This window comes from Platalea leucorodia, assembly GCF_965183815.1.
Source record: "Platalea leucorodia genome assembly, chromosome: Z".
In the NCBI taxonomy this organism is placed as follows: Eukaryota; Metazoa; Chordata; class Aves; order Pelecaniformes; family Threskiornithidae; genus Platalea; species Platalea leucorodia.
Genome location: NC_138858.1, coordinates 94340155 through 94355859, shown reverse-complemented (window position 1 = coordinate 94355859; position 15705 = coordinate 94340155). Strand labels below are relative to the sequence as shown.

Below are 15705 nucleotides of genomic sequence, written 5' to 3'. Positions count from 1 at the left end.
CACTGCAAGGTCTCTAGTTTTCTGAACCAGCACATCCAGGCTGTTCACCACCTTGGAGGACTCCGGCAGGTAACTGTGTGACACAGCCAAGAGCCCCGCGGCTCCCTAGCAGTCCCTCCCTGATGCATGCTCTAGATTTGTACAGAGCCAGCTCTGTCCCACGCCTCATCGGTGGATCTCCTCAGCAGGGCTTGTCCCAGCGTGGAGCTCTGCAGAGCCCCACAGCCTCCCTTTGGGCCAGCGAGTCCCTCCTCTCCTCCCCCTCGCTCCAAGGAGAAGTCATTCCGGAGACTTTTCATGTACTGGAGTCTCAGGAAAGACGGGCAAATGTCCCCAGCAGGACTTGTACAGGTCAGGTCTTTGACCAACCTTGAAGAGAGGCTTCTTGGGTACAAGTCAACACAGGAAAACTGAGGAGCTGTTTTTTGAAATTCTTTTTGCCATCATCCCATCTGGGTCTATAACCATGTCGGGAGGGTAAAGCACAATCCCTCTTCCACATTAACCCAGGTGAGGACAGTCAGAGTCAGGAATAAGAAGGAACATGCATGGAGGTAGCCGGAACTTTTCCTTTAAGGAGGCATTCTTGAATAACCTCAGGAGTAGGCAAGGTCTGGCAACACAGCCCTACTGAGCAGGAGCTGAGAAGCCAAGCAAATGTACTCACGTGGGCAGCACGCGGATCCCTCCAGGACACACGTGGAAAGCAGCAGGTTCGTTGCCTGATACCACGTTAATCTTTGTCCATGGGTTCTGCAGAAAGCACAGAGACGTGGCAGGTGAGGCCAAGGAAAGGAGCTCCTCCTTCACAAAGGCAGCAAGCTTTCCCACCACTCAGCATAGTTGCCGCAAGGAAACTCTCTGCTATGCATGTCTTTCACCACCAGCAGCCCTCCCTTAGCGTGAAGAGGAGCTGCACAGTTGTGCTACAAGACTTGCCCTGGTCTTGCACCCTTTCCCCAAGCTGCTGGGAGTGCGATCCCCGGCTACAGATCTTGGCTTGAGCCAAGACAGCTCTTCTCCGCACCTCCTCTGTAGCTAAGACCACCGAAGGCAAGCAAGGAGCTCTACGGAAAGCTTACGTTCCAGAAGGCCCAGTCTTGCCTAAGTAGTACGCTGATCGTGGCAGGCCAAGAGAAGCCAGCACCCGAGTGAGGTCCTCACCCGAGGACCTCAGAAGACTGCCAAGGAGCACTGGAAAAATGTTAAACTTACAGACAGCAGACAGTTTAACAGAATTCCAGTGCCATCGATGGCGAGAAGAAAGTCTTCGTAGTATCTCATTTTGAGGATCCTGTTTCGGCTCATAAGGAAACCGATGCCCTTGAAAACAAGGTCATAATCCTGTCCGAGCCCTGCACCCCAGCTGAAGAGCACCACAATGTCATTCACGCATTCCTTCACTAGCTTCTCTGGAAGGGTCGTCTTCAGGGACAGCTGAGAATAGTCCAGGGGGACGATTTTGAGGTCATCTGGAAAACAGCAAAAGAGGAGCAAGGTCAGGTAGGCAGCAGCTCTGCAGGCTGAAGAAGCTGCCCACCCCACTGGCAGTCCTGTGCTACAGACATGTCTTGTCCAATGCCCTGGCCTAAATTCAAAGCCCTCCGCAAACTGGTGTCAGGTAGAAAGCAAGGGTTTCTTCCAAGCAGAAGCAGGACAAAAGAAGCGTGGCCGTCGGGTAGGAGCCCTCTGCAGGGAGATGGGTCCAGCTCCCATGGCCACGTGGAGGGTGCCAGCTCCTGCAGCTGTGCCACGCTTAGGCCATCAAAGACTGCATAACAGCCTTGAGGGTCAGCCTGGCCATCCCACCCTGGGCCCTCATGACTGCTCGGAGGACGTCTTGGCTTTCAGTGACACAGATGTGACACAGGTCTTGCGTTTGGACAAGGTGAAGATGTTCTCTGGCTCACAGCCCCAACGCTGCCGCAAGAGAAAGCCAAGGCTTCATGCTGCCGCCTTACCAGGAATGTCTCTGTTGGCATGGCTGATCCCCTGAGCCTGTGCCACTCTCTCGGACAGATGAAACTTGGGTGCGATCACATCCCTGTTCACTTCACTGCTGTACTTTCTCAGCACATAGAAAACGCCGAGCACATCTATGGCGACACCCTGAAACCAGCAGAGAGCAGAGGAGCAGAAGAAGGGGTTTAGATGCACAAATGGATGGAGGACTCACCTTCTAAGATACGCGAAGGTAAAAGTCAAACAAATATCTCGTAGCTACGCCAGGTTCAAGGGGTGTTGGGCAATTGAGTGAGCCCCGAGAAGGGTCCCAGGCTGTCACCTGGGGCTCTGCCCTCCAGCAGTGAGGGCTACAAGTGGCCAGAAAGGCTCAAAGCCTGTCGTCTACTAGAGCCAAATTCCCTTCTTGGCATCCAGTGTCGAAGGAGCAGCTCTGTCACACCTTTGTGCCCTTCTGGGGCATTTCCTCTGCTTTCCCAGGAGGGGATGGACGCTCGCACTTCATGGTGGGGCTGCATGCCAGCTGATCATGGAAACCATTTCCAGGCACATGAAGGACCAGAAAGCCATCAGGAGCTGTCAGCACGGCTCCACCAAGGGGATGTCATGCTGGACCAACCTGATAACCTACGCTGACATGGCTGGCTTGGGAGATGAGGGGAGAGCAGTGGCTATTGTCTACCTATACTTCATTAAGGATTTTGACATTCTCTCCCAGGAGGTCCTTACAGAAAAGCCGATGAAGTATGGTCTGGAAGAGCAGACAGTGAGGTGGATTGAAAACTGTGGAAATGGCCGTGCCCAGAGTGTGGAGATAAGTGGCACAAAGTCTAGTTGGAGGTGGGGAACCAACGGAGCACCCCAGGAGTCAATTCTGGATGTGCAGAGTTGGACGTGGGTCCAATCCTGTTTAACATTTTCATTAACATCTTCATTAATGATGATGGGACGGAGTGCACCATCGGCACATTTGCTGATGACCCCAAACTGGGAGGAGTGGCTGATAATGCCAGGGTCATGCTGCCATCCCAAGGGACCTTGACAGGCTGGAGAAATGGGCTGGCAGAGACCTCATGAAGTTCATGGCTGGGAGCTGCAGCACCAGGGGGAACGGCAGAGCGAGCACCCTGCCTGCCCCGCCCCGATTGACCATGGCGAGGGGGAGAGAGGGACTCTGCTGGAGCAGCAAGGAGGCCGCCTGCTCTAATGAGCCTTCTCCCAGAAGGACACAAAATCCTGGCACAAGCGGTGGTTGGGATGCTGGTGCCTACTCTTTCCCCAAGCTGCTGGGAATGGGATCCCAGGTGTTTCGATTGAGCCAGGACAGCTCTTCTCCAGGCCTCCTCTAGTAGCCAAGGCCACCAAATGCAAGCAAGGAGCTCTATGGAAAGCTGGCACTGCAGAAGGCCCTGCCTCGCCCAAGTGCTACGCTGATGATGGCAGGCCAAGAGAAGCCAGCTCCCGAGTCCTCTGAGAGGACCACAGAAGACTGCCAAGGAGCCCCCACTTTAGGGCAAGGGGACTGCCCAGGCTGCTGCAAGCTTCCAGGTACCAGGAGGAAGAGGAGGAAAACCCCACCTTGTTCAGCGCAAACTGCTGTAGCATGTACTCAGACACGCTGTCCCAGATTCTCATGACTTCTAAAGAGGAAGAGTGAGACAAGTCAGGCTCTGAGCCGGCGGGCTCACCACCCCTCAGCACCATCCCAGCCACAGAGGTGATGGACGCAGCTGTAATCAAACACACGGCAGAAGAAGGACGTGCACGGCCGGGGCTGCAGAGCCCAGCTCTTGGCTGACTGCTGACCCTCAGCCTCAGTGTGAGCCCGGGAGCAGGCTGCAGCTTGGCCAGGGGCAGCAGAAGGGGTTTGGGCATGGGCACCCCACTGTCTCGTGTCCACAGAGGGAAGCTGTCCCCCAGCTCCAGGGCGGGGAAAGACTTGTCAAAACCAAGCCAAGCTGGTTGGAAGGAAAGCCTCCAATTTCCAACAGACACATTGGACTGGTCTCTAGAGACCTGAGGGAGGTGCACAACACCTCAGCCTTCCTCACACAGCATGCTTCCCCTTCCCCTTCCTCTTCCCCTTCCCCTTTCCTTTCCCCTTCGCCTTTCCCTTCCCCTTCCCTTCCCCTTCATAAGCCAATCTCCAGGGCAGACCCTCTCCCTGGAGAAATGCCACCATGGACTTCTCCCACCAGGAGGGCAGTGCTGTGCTCCTCGGGGGCTCTGGCATCCCTAGAGTCTCCTTGGCTGGGACCAGCTGGGGTCCCCGAGGCAGCCCACAATCTTGGAAGCTGGTATCCTGTGCAGTAACGGGGCTGGAGGCGCTCCTGAAGGCCTTACCATCCAGGCTGAGCACTCTCAGCGCTGGGAGCTTGATGAAGGGAAACTTCATCCTTTTGGCTGTGCTTCCCATTAGGAAACGCCGCCTTCCCTGCTCTCCTCCTGCTCCTCCTCTGCTGCCCTTCAGGAAAGCACAGGGAGGGCCAGGGGCAGGTGGGTTAGGGGCAGCTGTCACTGTGATGTCAGATATCCCAGTGTGACCTCAGGCGGTGTCAGAGACACGTCACAGGCACAGGGCAGAGTCAGGCCCCGGACCCAGCAGTCCAGGCAACCGCCGTCACCCCCGAGCTGTAGGGGACCACTGGTCGGGATCCCCACTGCCTCGGAGAGGGCAATTCTGCCTCTCCGCCACGGCCACCCCCGCGGGGCACCCCTGGGCAGCAGCAGCCCCCCAGCACCCCCTCAGCCCCTGTGCTGCCCCCCACACCCACGCCATGGGGGACCCAGCAGGCCCTAGGAAGAGGAGGGTTGGTGTAGGCTGGGGTTTCAGCCTGTTTGCATTTCATGATGAAGGTTGTGTTGGGAGGACTGTCGGAAGTCTCCAGGCCTGTGCTCCACAGAATCACAGAACGCTTTGGGATGGAAGGGATCTCTAAAGGCCACCCAGTCCAACCTCCCTGCAATGGGCAGGGACATCTCCAACCAGATCAGGTTGCTCAGAGCCCCGTCCAGCCTGGCCTTGACTATTTCCTGGGATGGGGCATCTCCCACCTCTCTGGGCAACCTGTGCCAGTGTTTCACTACCCTCATTGTAAAAAATTTCTTCCTTATATCTAGTCTGAATCTCCCCTCTTTTACTTTAAAACCATCACCCCTTGTCCTATCGCTACAGGCCCTGCTAAAAAGTCTGTCCCCACCTTTCTTACAAGCTCCCTTTAAGTATTGAAAGGCTGCAACAAGGTCTCCCTGCAGCCTTCTCTTCTCCAGGCTGAACACCCCCAGCTCTCAGCCTGTCGTCACAGCAGAGGTGCTCCAGCCTCTGATCATCTTTGTGCCCTCCTCTGGCCCCGCTCCCACAGCTCCATGTCCTTCCCGTGCTGAGGACCCCCGAGCTGGACGCAGGGCTCCAGGGGGTCTCCCCAGAGTGGGGCAGAGGGGCAGAATCCCCTCCCTCGCCCCGCTGCCCACGCTGCGGGGGATGCAGCCCAGGAGACGCTTGGCTTTCTGGGCTGCGAGAGCACATTGCCAGCTCGTGGCCAGCTTTTCATCCCCCAGTACCCCCAAGTCCTTCTCGGCAGGGCTGCTCTCCATCCCTCCATCCCCCAGCCTGTGCTGATACCGGGGGTTGCCCCAAGCCAGGTGCAGGACCCTGCACTTGGCCTTGTTGAGCCCCATGAGGTTCACACGGGCCCACCTCTCCAGCCTGTCCGGGTCCCTCTGGATGCCGTCCCGTCCCTCAGGCGTGTCTGCTGCACCCCTCAGCTTGGTGTCATCTGCAAACTTGCTGAGGGTGCACTTGATCCCGCTGTCTGTGTCATTGATGAAGATATTGAACAGCACTGGCATCTGTACGGACCCCTGAGGGACACCACTCTTCACTGATCTCCATCTGGACATCGAGCCATTGGCCACTGCTCTCTGGATGCGACCATCCAGCCAGTTTGCTATCCACCGAACAGTCCACCCATCAAATCCGTATCCTTCCAATTTAGAGAGAAGGATATTGTGGGGGATCGTGTCAAAGGCCTTACAGAAGTCCAGACAGATGACATCCGCAGCTCTTCCCTCATCCACTGACGTAGTCACTCCATCACAGAAGGCCACTAGGTTGGTCAGGCAGGACTTGCCCTTGGTGAAGCCATGCTGGCTGTCTCTAATCACCTCCCTGTCCTCCACGTGCCTTAGCATAGCTTCTAGGAGTATCTGTTCCATGATCTTCCCAGGCACAGGGGTGAGGCTGACAGGCTGGTACTTCCCAAGGTCCTCCTTTTTACCCTTTTTAAAAATGGGTGCAATATTTCCCTTTTTCCAGTCCCCAGGGACTTCACCTGACTGCCAGGACCTTTCAAATATCATGGAGAGTGGCTTGGCAACTACATCAGCCAATTCCCTCAGGACTCTGGGATGCATCTCGTCAGGACCCATAGACTTATGTACGTTCAGGTGCCTCAGGTGGTCGCGAATCTGATCTTCTCTTACAGTGGGAGGACTTCTGTCCTCCCGATCTCCATCAAATGGCCCATTGACTCGGGAGGTGTGAGGAGAGAGGCTGCCAGTGAAGACTGAGGCAAAGAAGTTGTTGAGTACCTCAGCCTTCTCCTTGTCTGTTGTTACCAGCTCGCCACTTCTGCTCATCAGAGGGGGTACGCTTTCTTTAACTTTCCTTTTCTGGTTGATGTACCTGTAGAAGCCCTTCTTATTATTCTTCACATCCCTCACCAGGTTCAGCTCCAGCCAAGCCTTGGCCTTCCTGGTCCCATCCTTACACAACCGGGCAGCGTCCCTCTACTCTTCCCAAGATACCAGTCCCTTCTGCCACTGCCTGTGCAATCTCTTCTTGTCCTTTAGTTTGACCAACAGGTTGTGGCTCAGCCATGCTGGCCTCTTCCCTTCCTTGCCTGATTTCTTGCACCTGGGGATCGAGAGCTCTTGTGCCCTATGGAAAGCGTCCTTGAAGACCTGCCAGCTCTGTTCTGCTCCCTCGTCCCTGAGGGCCATTTCCCAGGGGGTCCTGTTGATTAACTCCTTGAAGAGCTGGAAGTTTGCTTTCCTAAAATTCAGGGTCCTGACTCTGCTCTTCACCCAACCCTTACCTCTCCGGACTGTGAACTCTACCAGCGCGTGATCACTGCAGCCGAGGCTGCCGCCAGTCCTGACATCACCGATGAGCTCACTTACATTGGTGACCACCAGGTCCAGTACTGCAGCCCCTCTGGTAGGGCTATTACTTGGCTTACGAAGTTGGCCTCCATGCGCTCCAGGAGCCTCCTGGGTTGCCTACGGCCTGCCCTGTTGCTTCCCCAGCAGATGTCGGGGCGGTTGAATCCCCCAGCAGGACGGGAGCCCGGGAGCGCGAACCTTCCTGTGGCTGGAGGAAAAAGGCTTCGTCGGGGGCTGCCCTGGGGGGCGGCGGGCGGCAGGGCCCAGCCGGGAGGCTACCCCAGCGCCATGGCGCCTGGGAGCTGCTGCCCCTGGGGCCTTGGGGTCCCCAGGGAACGGAAGTGAGGTGGGGGGCCGCGGGTGCCATCGGGGGGAGCCGAGGGTCCCGCTGCCAGTTTTGGGGAGCCTGGGGGTCCCCTGGGTGTCGGGGGGCGGGGGCAGGGGGTCCCCTGGGAACCACAGCAGGGCGGAGGGGGCCCGTCGGGGCGGCCGGAACGGCGCGGCGCGGCGCGGGTTCCGGGCGGGCCGAGGCGCGGAAGGGGGCCGGGACCGGAAGTGCGGGGGACGGCGCGGCGCGGACCGGAAGCGCGGCCGGGCGCGGTTGCCGTGACAGCGGGCCCGGAGCCGCCATGGAGGCCGCGGCCGCGCTCACCGACATGTACGACCAGGCGCTGCTGGGGATCCTGCAGCACGTCGGGAACGTGGAGGAGTTCCTGCGCGTCCTCTTCGGCTTCCTCTACCGCAAAACCGACTTCTACCGCCTCCTCCTGCGGCCCGGGGACCGCCTGGGCTTCCCTCCCGGCGCGGCGCAGGCCATGGCCCTCCAGGTACCGGCGGGGCGCCCGGGACTGCTGCACCCTCTCGGCCTTCAGGGTCTCCCGGGGCCGGTGGTGCTGGGCGGGCTGTGGGGGTGACGGGGCCCGGCCGTGCTGGCTGTCCCCGGCGCTGGGCCTCACCGCCCGTGTTTGTGCCCTCCGAGCCGAGCGGGCCGCGTTCCCGGGGCTGGGCGGGTGCCTGCCAGCGGGACGGCCGGGGCTGCTCTGTGGCGGCTGCGGTGGAGATTGGGGCAGGGCGAGGGGGGCCGGGCAGCACAGCAGCCCCCGGGTAGCTGGCTGTGCCCGGGGAGGGGGGGGAGGCGGCGGGAGAGGTGTCCTGGCGGGGGTGGCTGCTGGCATGGCTGGATGGGAGGCGTCACCCCCGTCAAAGGACGAGGAGCCCTGGGGGCCGGCGAGACCCTCATGGAAAGAGCTGGGGTGCGATCCTCCCCTCGGAGCTTGGCCCTGGCTGAGGGCGGCTGCCAGCGGCACAGGGGACAGGCCGGGCTCCTGAGGAGCTGCCGGCGTGGGAGCAGGGAGCCTAGAGAGCGGCCGAGGGCAGGCGGGGGCCCCGGGGGCCGTGTGGGGAGCTGGCTGGGGCCCGCTTAGTGGGAGCTTGCGGCCGGCACCTGGCTCGCCTCGGTGGCGGGTGAGAGATGGCAAAAGCCCCGACCTGGTGTTTATGCCACCCAGCTACTGCTGGGGCGGTGCTGGAGGGCTCTGACTCGGGGCTGTTCTGGGCTGTCATTAATCTTTATTAGCAGGGAGGAAACAAGCCCATAAAAACAGGGGTAAGGCTGGATTTGGGGTGTTCATCTGCTCGGACCGAGCGAGTGTCCCTTCCCAGGCCTGTCAGGCCAGGGGGTGACACAGGCTGATAGGAGATCCCTGCCCCTCTCCCTGGGGTGGGACGAGGGGGTCCTCGGCACCCCCTGTGTCCCCATGTCCCCGGATTAGCCCCTGCCGTGGGAGTGTACTGGGCTCTGCAGGCGAGCGGGGAGCCCAGGGAGGTCTCCAGCTGCAGAGGGGAGAGTGTGGAGCCTGAACCGCTTGGCAGCGGGGCAGCAGCAGCGGGAGACCCGTCTTGTGTGCACCCCGGGGACCGCTCTGGGCCTGGGCACAAGGCGGGAGGCGCAGCGCTGCAGCGATGGCATTCATTCCCCAGAACGGTGTTGGCCAGGGCGGCCTTGCAGCTGTGACCGCAGGGACGCGGAGCGAAGGGAGGGTGTGGGAGCAGTTGGGAAGGGACTCGGCCCCCGTCCTGGCTTGGCTGCAGCCCAGGGGAAGGACATGCTTTCGAGCCGTCACTCTGCATGCTCCACGCGGGGCTGGCTTGAGTTTGGGCTTTGGATGGGGAGAAGGAGCCGGGGCCGGGCACCGCGGCTTCGCACGGAGTAAAAGCGATTACAAAGAAAGAGGCAAACGGAGCGGGGACAGTGCCCGGCACTCGCCTCTCCCATGTCCTCGTCCCACGGGCTGGTCCCCGTGTGGCGAAGAAGCCTGGGGTGAGGGGCATGAGCACGCACCACCATAAAGCTGCTCCTGTCCTGCTGCGGCTGTGATGGCGGGAGCCCTCCCGGCGCTGCGTCCCTTTGCCATACACCTCCTGTGCCTGGAGGAAGACTCAATCAAGTGGCGCCGTGGGCTGTGCTTAGGATCGGTCTCCCACTAGAAGCACTGGAGCTGGCTCTGAAATACTCCCAGGAAGCAAGGGACGGCTGCGTTCAAGGCTCACTTACTTTCCAGCACGTGTTTACTGTGACAAATGCCCTGGCAGCTGGGTGGGAGAAGCTTCAGCTCCTTTGAGGAGTGGGTGCAGGTCTCGGGTGGCCGCGCCTCCCTTGGCTGCATCCCGCAGTTGTGGGTTTAACTTTTAACCCCCAGCCTGCACTAGACGGGCACAGCTAGAAGCAAACTGCAGGGTGGGATTATGCCTTCTCCTGCTGCCCCTGGCTTGGGCAGCAGCCTTCTCGTCTGTTGCACCTCTGGGCATGAGGAGGGATGACTTTTCTCTGAGCAAGTGCATGTTTTTGGGCTGAATCAGTCAGTTCTGGCTCAAAACCCCACATGAGGTCACTCTGCTCCTTCTCCTGTGACAGCTAAGAGAGCTCTGAGTCCGTTCAGGCTCAGCCAGCAGCAGTTAAGCTGTCCTCCAGCTTCTCCTGGGGCAGCTCAGCCCGTTTGTGCCTCGGAGGGTTGGTCTGAGCTTTGGGCTTGCAAACAGCCCCTCAGTGAGCGCTGGAATGCAGGGCGAGGGGCGATGGCTCCCTCCAAGCCCCCTTCCCAGCCAGGAGTCAGAGCTCATTGCTTTTCCCTGGAGTAACCAGCCCTTTTCCCAGCAGCAGAGGGATTTCAATGATTTCAAAGCGGCTCCCAGGAACTGGGGCGTTCTCCTGAGATGGCTTTAATGTGGCTGTGTGAGTTTTGAAATAGTCGGTGGCTGGTTTTGTCGGGGATTGAAGCAACTCGGTGTAGGGAGTGGGGGGCGTGTGGTGTCCAGAGAGGGAGGGACAGTAATAAGTGCCCCAACCGTGCGATGCTTCTCCTCTCCTTCTCCCCCAGCTTCTTGGGCAGAGCTTGGCAGCTTGACTACCCGCTCGGTTTGCTTTTTATCTTTCAGGCATTCAAAGTATTTGAGCGGATGGCCCGGCAGGATGATGAGAAGAGGCGCCGAGAGCTGGAGGCGAAGCTAAGGAAGAAGGAAGAGGAGGAGGAGGCTGCCGCAGCCGCTGAGAGGGTGAAACTGTCCCCTGCAGCTCAGGAGGTTGAGGTAGAGACAACAGCAGAGCACGTCCCTGCGCCGGATGCTGAGGGAGCTGTGGGGACGCAGGATTCGGCCGTAGCCCAGGACGCTGCCCCCAGTCCCGTGTCGGCAGAGCCCCCGGGGGCCGCTGCCCCGGCAGAGCCCCGGCCAGCAGAACTGCCCACGTAAGGGCCTCTTACTTTCTTCGTGCTCCTGGCAGGGGGGAGGCAAAAACACCAAGGTGGTGTTCGCTGTCCTGCCGTGCAGCCGTTTTTGGGTGGGTGGCCCTCCTCTGTGGGCACTCAGCCCTTCGGGAGGCTGTGAGGATTTCCCTTGCAGGCTCCTGCGCCCGGGATGTCATGGAATTCCCCATGGGAGGGCAGGGCTTGGTTCTCCTACGGGCGGTTTGGTGTCTCCTGTTCCGCTCTGAGCAGGGAAGGTGGCAGGTCCCTGTGCACAGCCCCGCAGAGCTGGGCCAGTCCGTGCGGCTTCTCCTCGCGCTGGCTGCGGTGAGCAGCGTCCCTTTTCTGGTGCTTGCTGCAGCACAGCTGGGCTGATGGTCCTGTCTGTCGCAGCTCTGGGAGACCCTGGCACCATCCTGTAGCCCTTTTCTCACAGAAATTCGGTGTCGGACTCCCCTGGTGTGCCGTGAGATGTCCCGGCAGCCAGCCAGGAGCTTGCATAGATACCCCCAGTACCTGCAAGTCAATGCGGGCAGGCCTGGCTGTGGGGCAGGCAGCAAGGCCAGGCGCAGCATCAAATATGCGCGGCAAAAAATGTGTTTGGAGACCTCCGGAGGTCTCTGGCCCAACCCTTTGCTCAGAGCAGGACCAACTTTGAAGATCAATCAAGCGCTGCAAAGAGTTTTCTCTTCAGTGGTGTTCTTTCATCAGACTCAGTCGCTTTCAAACAGGGCTAAGCAGCCTTGGTTTTTCCAAAAATGTCCTTGTTTCAAAGTCCTTCCAGGGTATCAGTGGCTCTTCCAGCTCGGCTCTGTCTGCTGAGCAGCGGGAGGGGAGCTCCAGCGGGCCGGCATGGCCTTTATGAACCGCTTACCTGTGCAGGGTTCGCTCATCCTTCCCTGGGCGTCACCTTGACCCCGAGCCAAGGCAAAGCTGTCTCACCTTCTCCTCACATGCTGCTGAGTTTCAAGCTCCTGTGTCTCCCCGCTGCCCAAGTCAGAGCTTTGCCTCGCCTCGGGGAGGGATGCTGCGAGCAGGCCACGGCAGACCGCCGTCTCCTCCCAGGGTCTCTGGTGGTCAGAGCCCCAGGCGGTGGCTGCGCTGACCCCACACGCTCACCACTGCTTTCTTGGTTGTACGTGGGGCTTTGCCGTGGCCCGTCCCCGCTGTCCCGCTGGTGCTTGGCGAGGAGGACAGCTTGGGGCAGTGATCCCTGTCCTCGGGGCCAGGTTTAGACATCAGTGGTGAGAGCAAGCCACTGGAGAGAAGCAAGCTTTCCTGGGAGAGCCCCACGTTCTGGAAGGACTGGGGTGGCCGATGCCCCTGAGGGGCAGAGAGGCTCCAGAGCCCAGACTTTGGGGGCTGTTGGCCCTCGGCGTGTGGAAGGGATGGTCTGAGGGCCGACATCCTGAGGGCAGGATGCGGCAGGACTGTGTCGGGGTGGCAGCCTGCAGCCTCGGCTCCAGGAGGGCGCGAGCGTGGCAGCCATCGGGTGGAAGGGGAAGGGTGCCGGCTGCGCCCGGGCAAAGCGCCTGCCAAGTAACTTGATCCAATGGGAAAGAGAAGGACTCGACTTAACTCGACCAGTCTGACATACATCCCGCAGGATAAAAATAAGCCAGAAGCCAAAAATGAAATCACCTGAAAAGCCACGTTCTGCTGCCTGTGCCAGAGCTGTCCTGCGAAAGAAAGATTGTCCCCGGGGCTGGCAGTCTGACACCTCTCCTCGTGCAAAATTAACGAGCCAAAAAAAGCCCTGTTAGAGCTGGCAGGTCTCTGCGGCTGGGCTGCGTGGCCCTGGTGCTGACCCGTGTGTTTCCAGCCCGGCTTTATCCTAAATGGAAAGGAGAGGGAGAGACTGGAGGCCGCAAGCGGGAGGGAGCTGGGGCTGGTCTGAGTGCCAGCTGCCTGTGCCCCCTTGCAGTCCACGTTTGTTGCGTTCTGCCACATGAAATTTCAACTCAGGCCTTTTGTTGTGGGGGCAGCAGCCGTTGCGAGTGGTATTTAGCTGCCTGAAAACAGATGTCAAGGCTGCGGGAAGGAAACTGGAGGGATTAGGAAGGAAGCTGGGGGTTGGTGCGGGGGCAGGACGTGTCTGATGGGGACGGTTTCTGCTGCGGGTGGGGAGAGCTGGTCTTGCGTGCTCAGCCGGCTGCAAAGCCCAGCCCTTGCATCCTCCACCCTTCCAGTGGCTGTCCTGGCGCAGCCAGAGAGTGGCCCCTGACAGACTTCAGACGCTCGGATGCTCTTTGGCAGCCTGCTGATGTGGCATCAAATGCAAAGCCCCGTGTGGTAGCTCTCCCGCCGGTCTATCCGTGAAAAGAAGGTGCCTTCAGCTGAATACAGGTGTCCCTACAGCTTCTGCCCTGCCCGGCGGGCTTTTCTCCCTTTCCTCTTCCTGCCTGCGCCTGCTCCGACTGCCCTGAACCCTCTGGCGGGGTCAAACACTCGCAGCCCCCTTGGTGCCTGCCCAGTTTGGGTGCCTGGTGGGTGAGACTGGGCGCAGGAGGACCCGTCCAGCGAGGCTTCGCAGCCCGGTGGTTTCCAGGCCAGGAGAACAGGCTGTCTGGCCTCGAAGTAGGGCAGAGTGGCCAACAGGTTTGTCAAACGGCTGTAGTTGGTTTCTGTGCCTCTGGGGGGCACTGGAGCCCCCCGAAAGGCAGCGGGGACCAGGAGCGGGTGGCCTGGGCACCCCCCGACAGACTATTAATAATTTAACCGGCTGCTTAATTCTGCACAGCCCCTTCTGAGCAAAACCCAGAGCCACCAGCCTGGTTACGAGGGGCGCATGAATAATGTGCGACTCCGGCAGCAAGAATGCAGAAAAGAGCTTAAATGAAAATATTTTCCATCTCCCTTCCTCTCCCCGCCCCGCTGCCGATGAAGAAAACCGCTGCCACCGAAATCTATATAAAAACTCGCTCATTCTGTCAACCTGACTGCTCCGTAAATGTAGGGCAGGTACCATCCCAGATCTGCCAGCTCCCATCAGAGCCGCGCTGTGCGCCCGGGTGCTGGGGCGCCGTTTGTGAGCATCTTGCAAAGCGCAGCGAGATGGTAGCAGCTTTTTCGGGGTCGATGCGGAAGGGGAGAGCGGAATCAAGCTGGCTTTGCGGGTGCGGAGGATTGCCTGCAGGCAAGGAGGGTAGCAGGGCTCGGTTCCTTGCTCTGCGAGGGGCTTGGCCAGGTCTCCCCGCATCTCTCGCCTTCCCTGCCTGTGAAACGCGGGCGATGCAGTTCCCCTTCGCTAGGAAGGCTGCCCTGTAAACATGCTGGGGACTGGGGTGTCTTTGGGGTGACCCACGTGTCAGGAGCAGTGCCGAGGGGGACCAGAGGTCTCCTTTGTGCTGCTGAAGAAGCTGGCTTCTTAGCCTGGCTTGCAGCTGCCCTGGGCCTCCTCGCCATCCTTCCCTGGCCGTCATGGCTCTCGTGCTCTCCCCACCTTGCTGGGAGGGCAGAGGGGAGCGTGCCCCCCCTCGCACCCTCTGCCACGGGGCTGTTCATCCCGGGAGCACGCGGCCGGGGCCGGCGTGGCAGCTGCACATCTCGCACAGGCCCCGGCTCCGGCTCTTCCCCCATCTGCTCCCAGAAGCCATTCTCGCCTGAGCTCAGCTCCTAATTTTGAACACCTCCGCCGCCCAGCACCCTCCCCTTCCCCCAGCTTGGATCTCATCCTGCATATATTTGCCACACAGCATTTAAAATAGAGCCCGGCAGCCCACGTGTGGCACTGCGCAGCCCGGCCTGGGCGCTCAGCTTGTGCTTTCCGACTCTGGTTGCTGGCTTCCCTCTGCTCCTTTCTTTCTCTGAGGATGAACCAGGGGCCATGCTCTCCCCACATCCCGTGAGCCCCATCCTGGGGGTTATTCCGTGCGCAAGCGGTGGCAGGAGGCTCGGAGCGGCAGCTCTGGAAGCCTGTGCGTGATGGTGAATGCCTCACTTTCATGTATTTCTCCATCCAGCCCTTGCGTCTCTCCTGGGTGCTCCGGCCAGGCATGGTCAGGACTGGGCTGTTTGGGGTGCTCTGTTAGAGACCATCTTGGGCCTTGGGAGAACGACCCGTTGGAAAGAGCAGCAGGGCATTTGATTGTCAGGCGGGTGAGGTCTCCCAGAGAAGATCTTTGGGGGTGGACAGGTGTTGAAGGGTTCCCCCCCAAGACGACAGTTTCCCCCCAGGTGACTCCAGCCTGGCCCCTGCCTTCCCCGGGGCAGTGGGGAGCTGCTGGTCCTCCCGCTGCCCTGCCTGTGCAGGGCCATGGCTCGGGTCAGAGCGGGCTGGCGTTGAGCCGCGGCACCCACATGCCGCGGGTCGGGCTGCCTCGCTGTGTGCGGTGTGCCCGGCACTCCAAATGGGACCAGCGGGACGCGGAGGCGGGCCAAGGAGGACATGCAACACCTCGTCCCTGGGGAAGGTTTGTGGCTGCTGCCAGGGGACTCAGCGCTGCTGAGCCAGAGCAGAACAAAACCCTGGGGCCTCCGTGGCCCAACCGTTCACCTCCTTGGGCGCGGAGAGGGAAGAAGATGCTGTAGGAGGGGACTGTGGTGAGAAGGGGGCTGTTTGCGGCTCCACTGCCGCCTTGGTCCGGCCTCGAAGGAGACCCTGCCGGTCCTGTGCCGTGTGCGACCTGGGGAAGACAGTCCCCCCGCCAGGGAAGGGGACGCACGGGCAGCAGCGTTGCCTGCGCCCCGTCCTGGCCCTCGCTGGCCAGCCGAGCCCAGGCCACCCTGGCCACCCTGTCCAGGTGAGCTCTGCCTCGGGGCCGGCCGCCCGCTCGCTGCTCTGCCGTCCCGGTAAGTGGGTGGCAGGGCTCGGCAGTGACCTACAAAAATCACTTGTGTA

The 15705-nt window shown here is 60.3% G+C and overlaps 1 protein-coding gene across 1 annotated transcript in view; it reads left to right on the top strand.

Moving 5' to 3' along the window:
* Nucleotides 1-7701: 7701 nt before the first annotated feature.
* The window catches only part of LOC309603125 (nudC domain-containing protein 3-like), a 32314-nt gene continuing 24310 nt past the window's right edge, over nucleotides 7702-15705 (top strand). Inside the window, exons 1-2 of the mRNA XM_082337575.1 lie at nucleotides 7702-7952; nucleotides 10561-10868. Coding sequence (XP_082193701.1) covers nucleotides 7755-7952; nucleotides 10561-10868 — 506 coding nt within the window. The 5' untranslated portion in view covers nucleotides 7702-7754. The remainder of the gene's footprint in view (nucleotides 7953-10560; nucleotides 10869-15705) is intronic.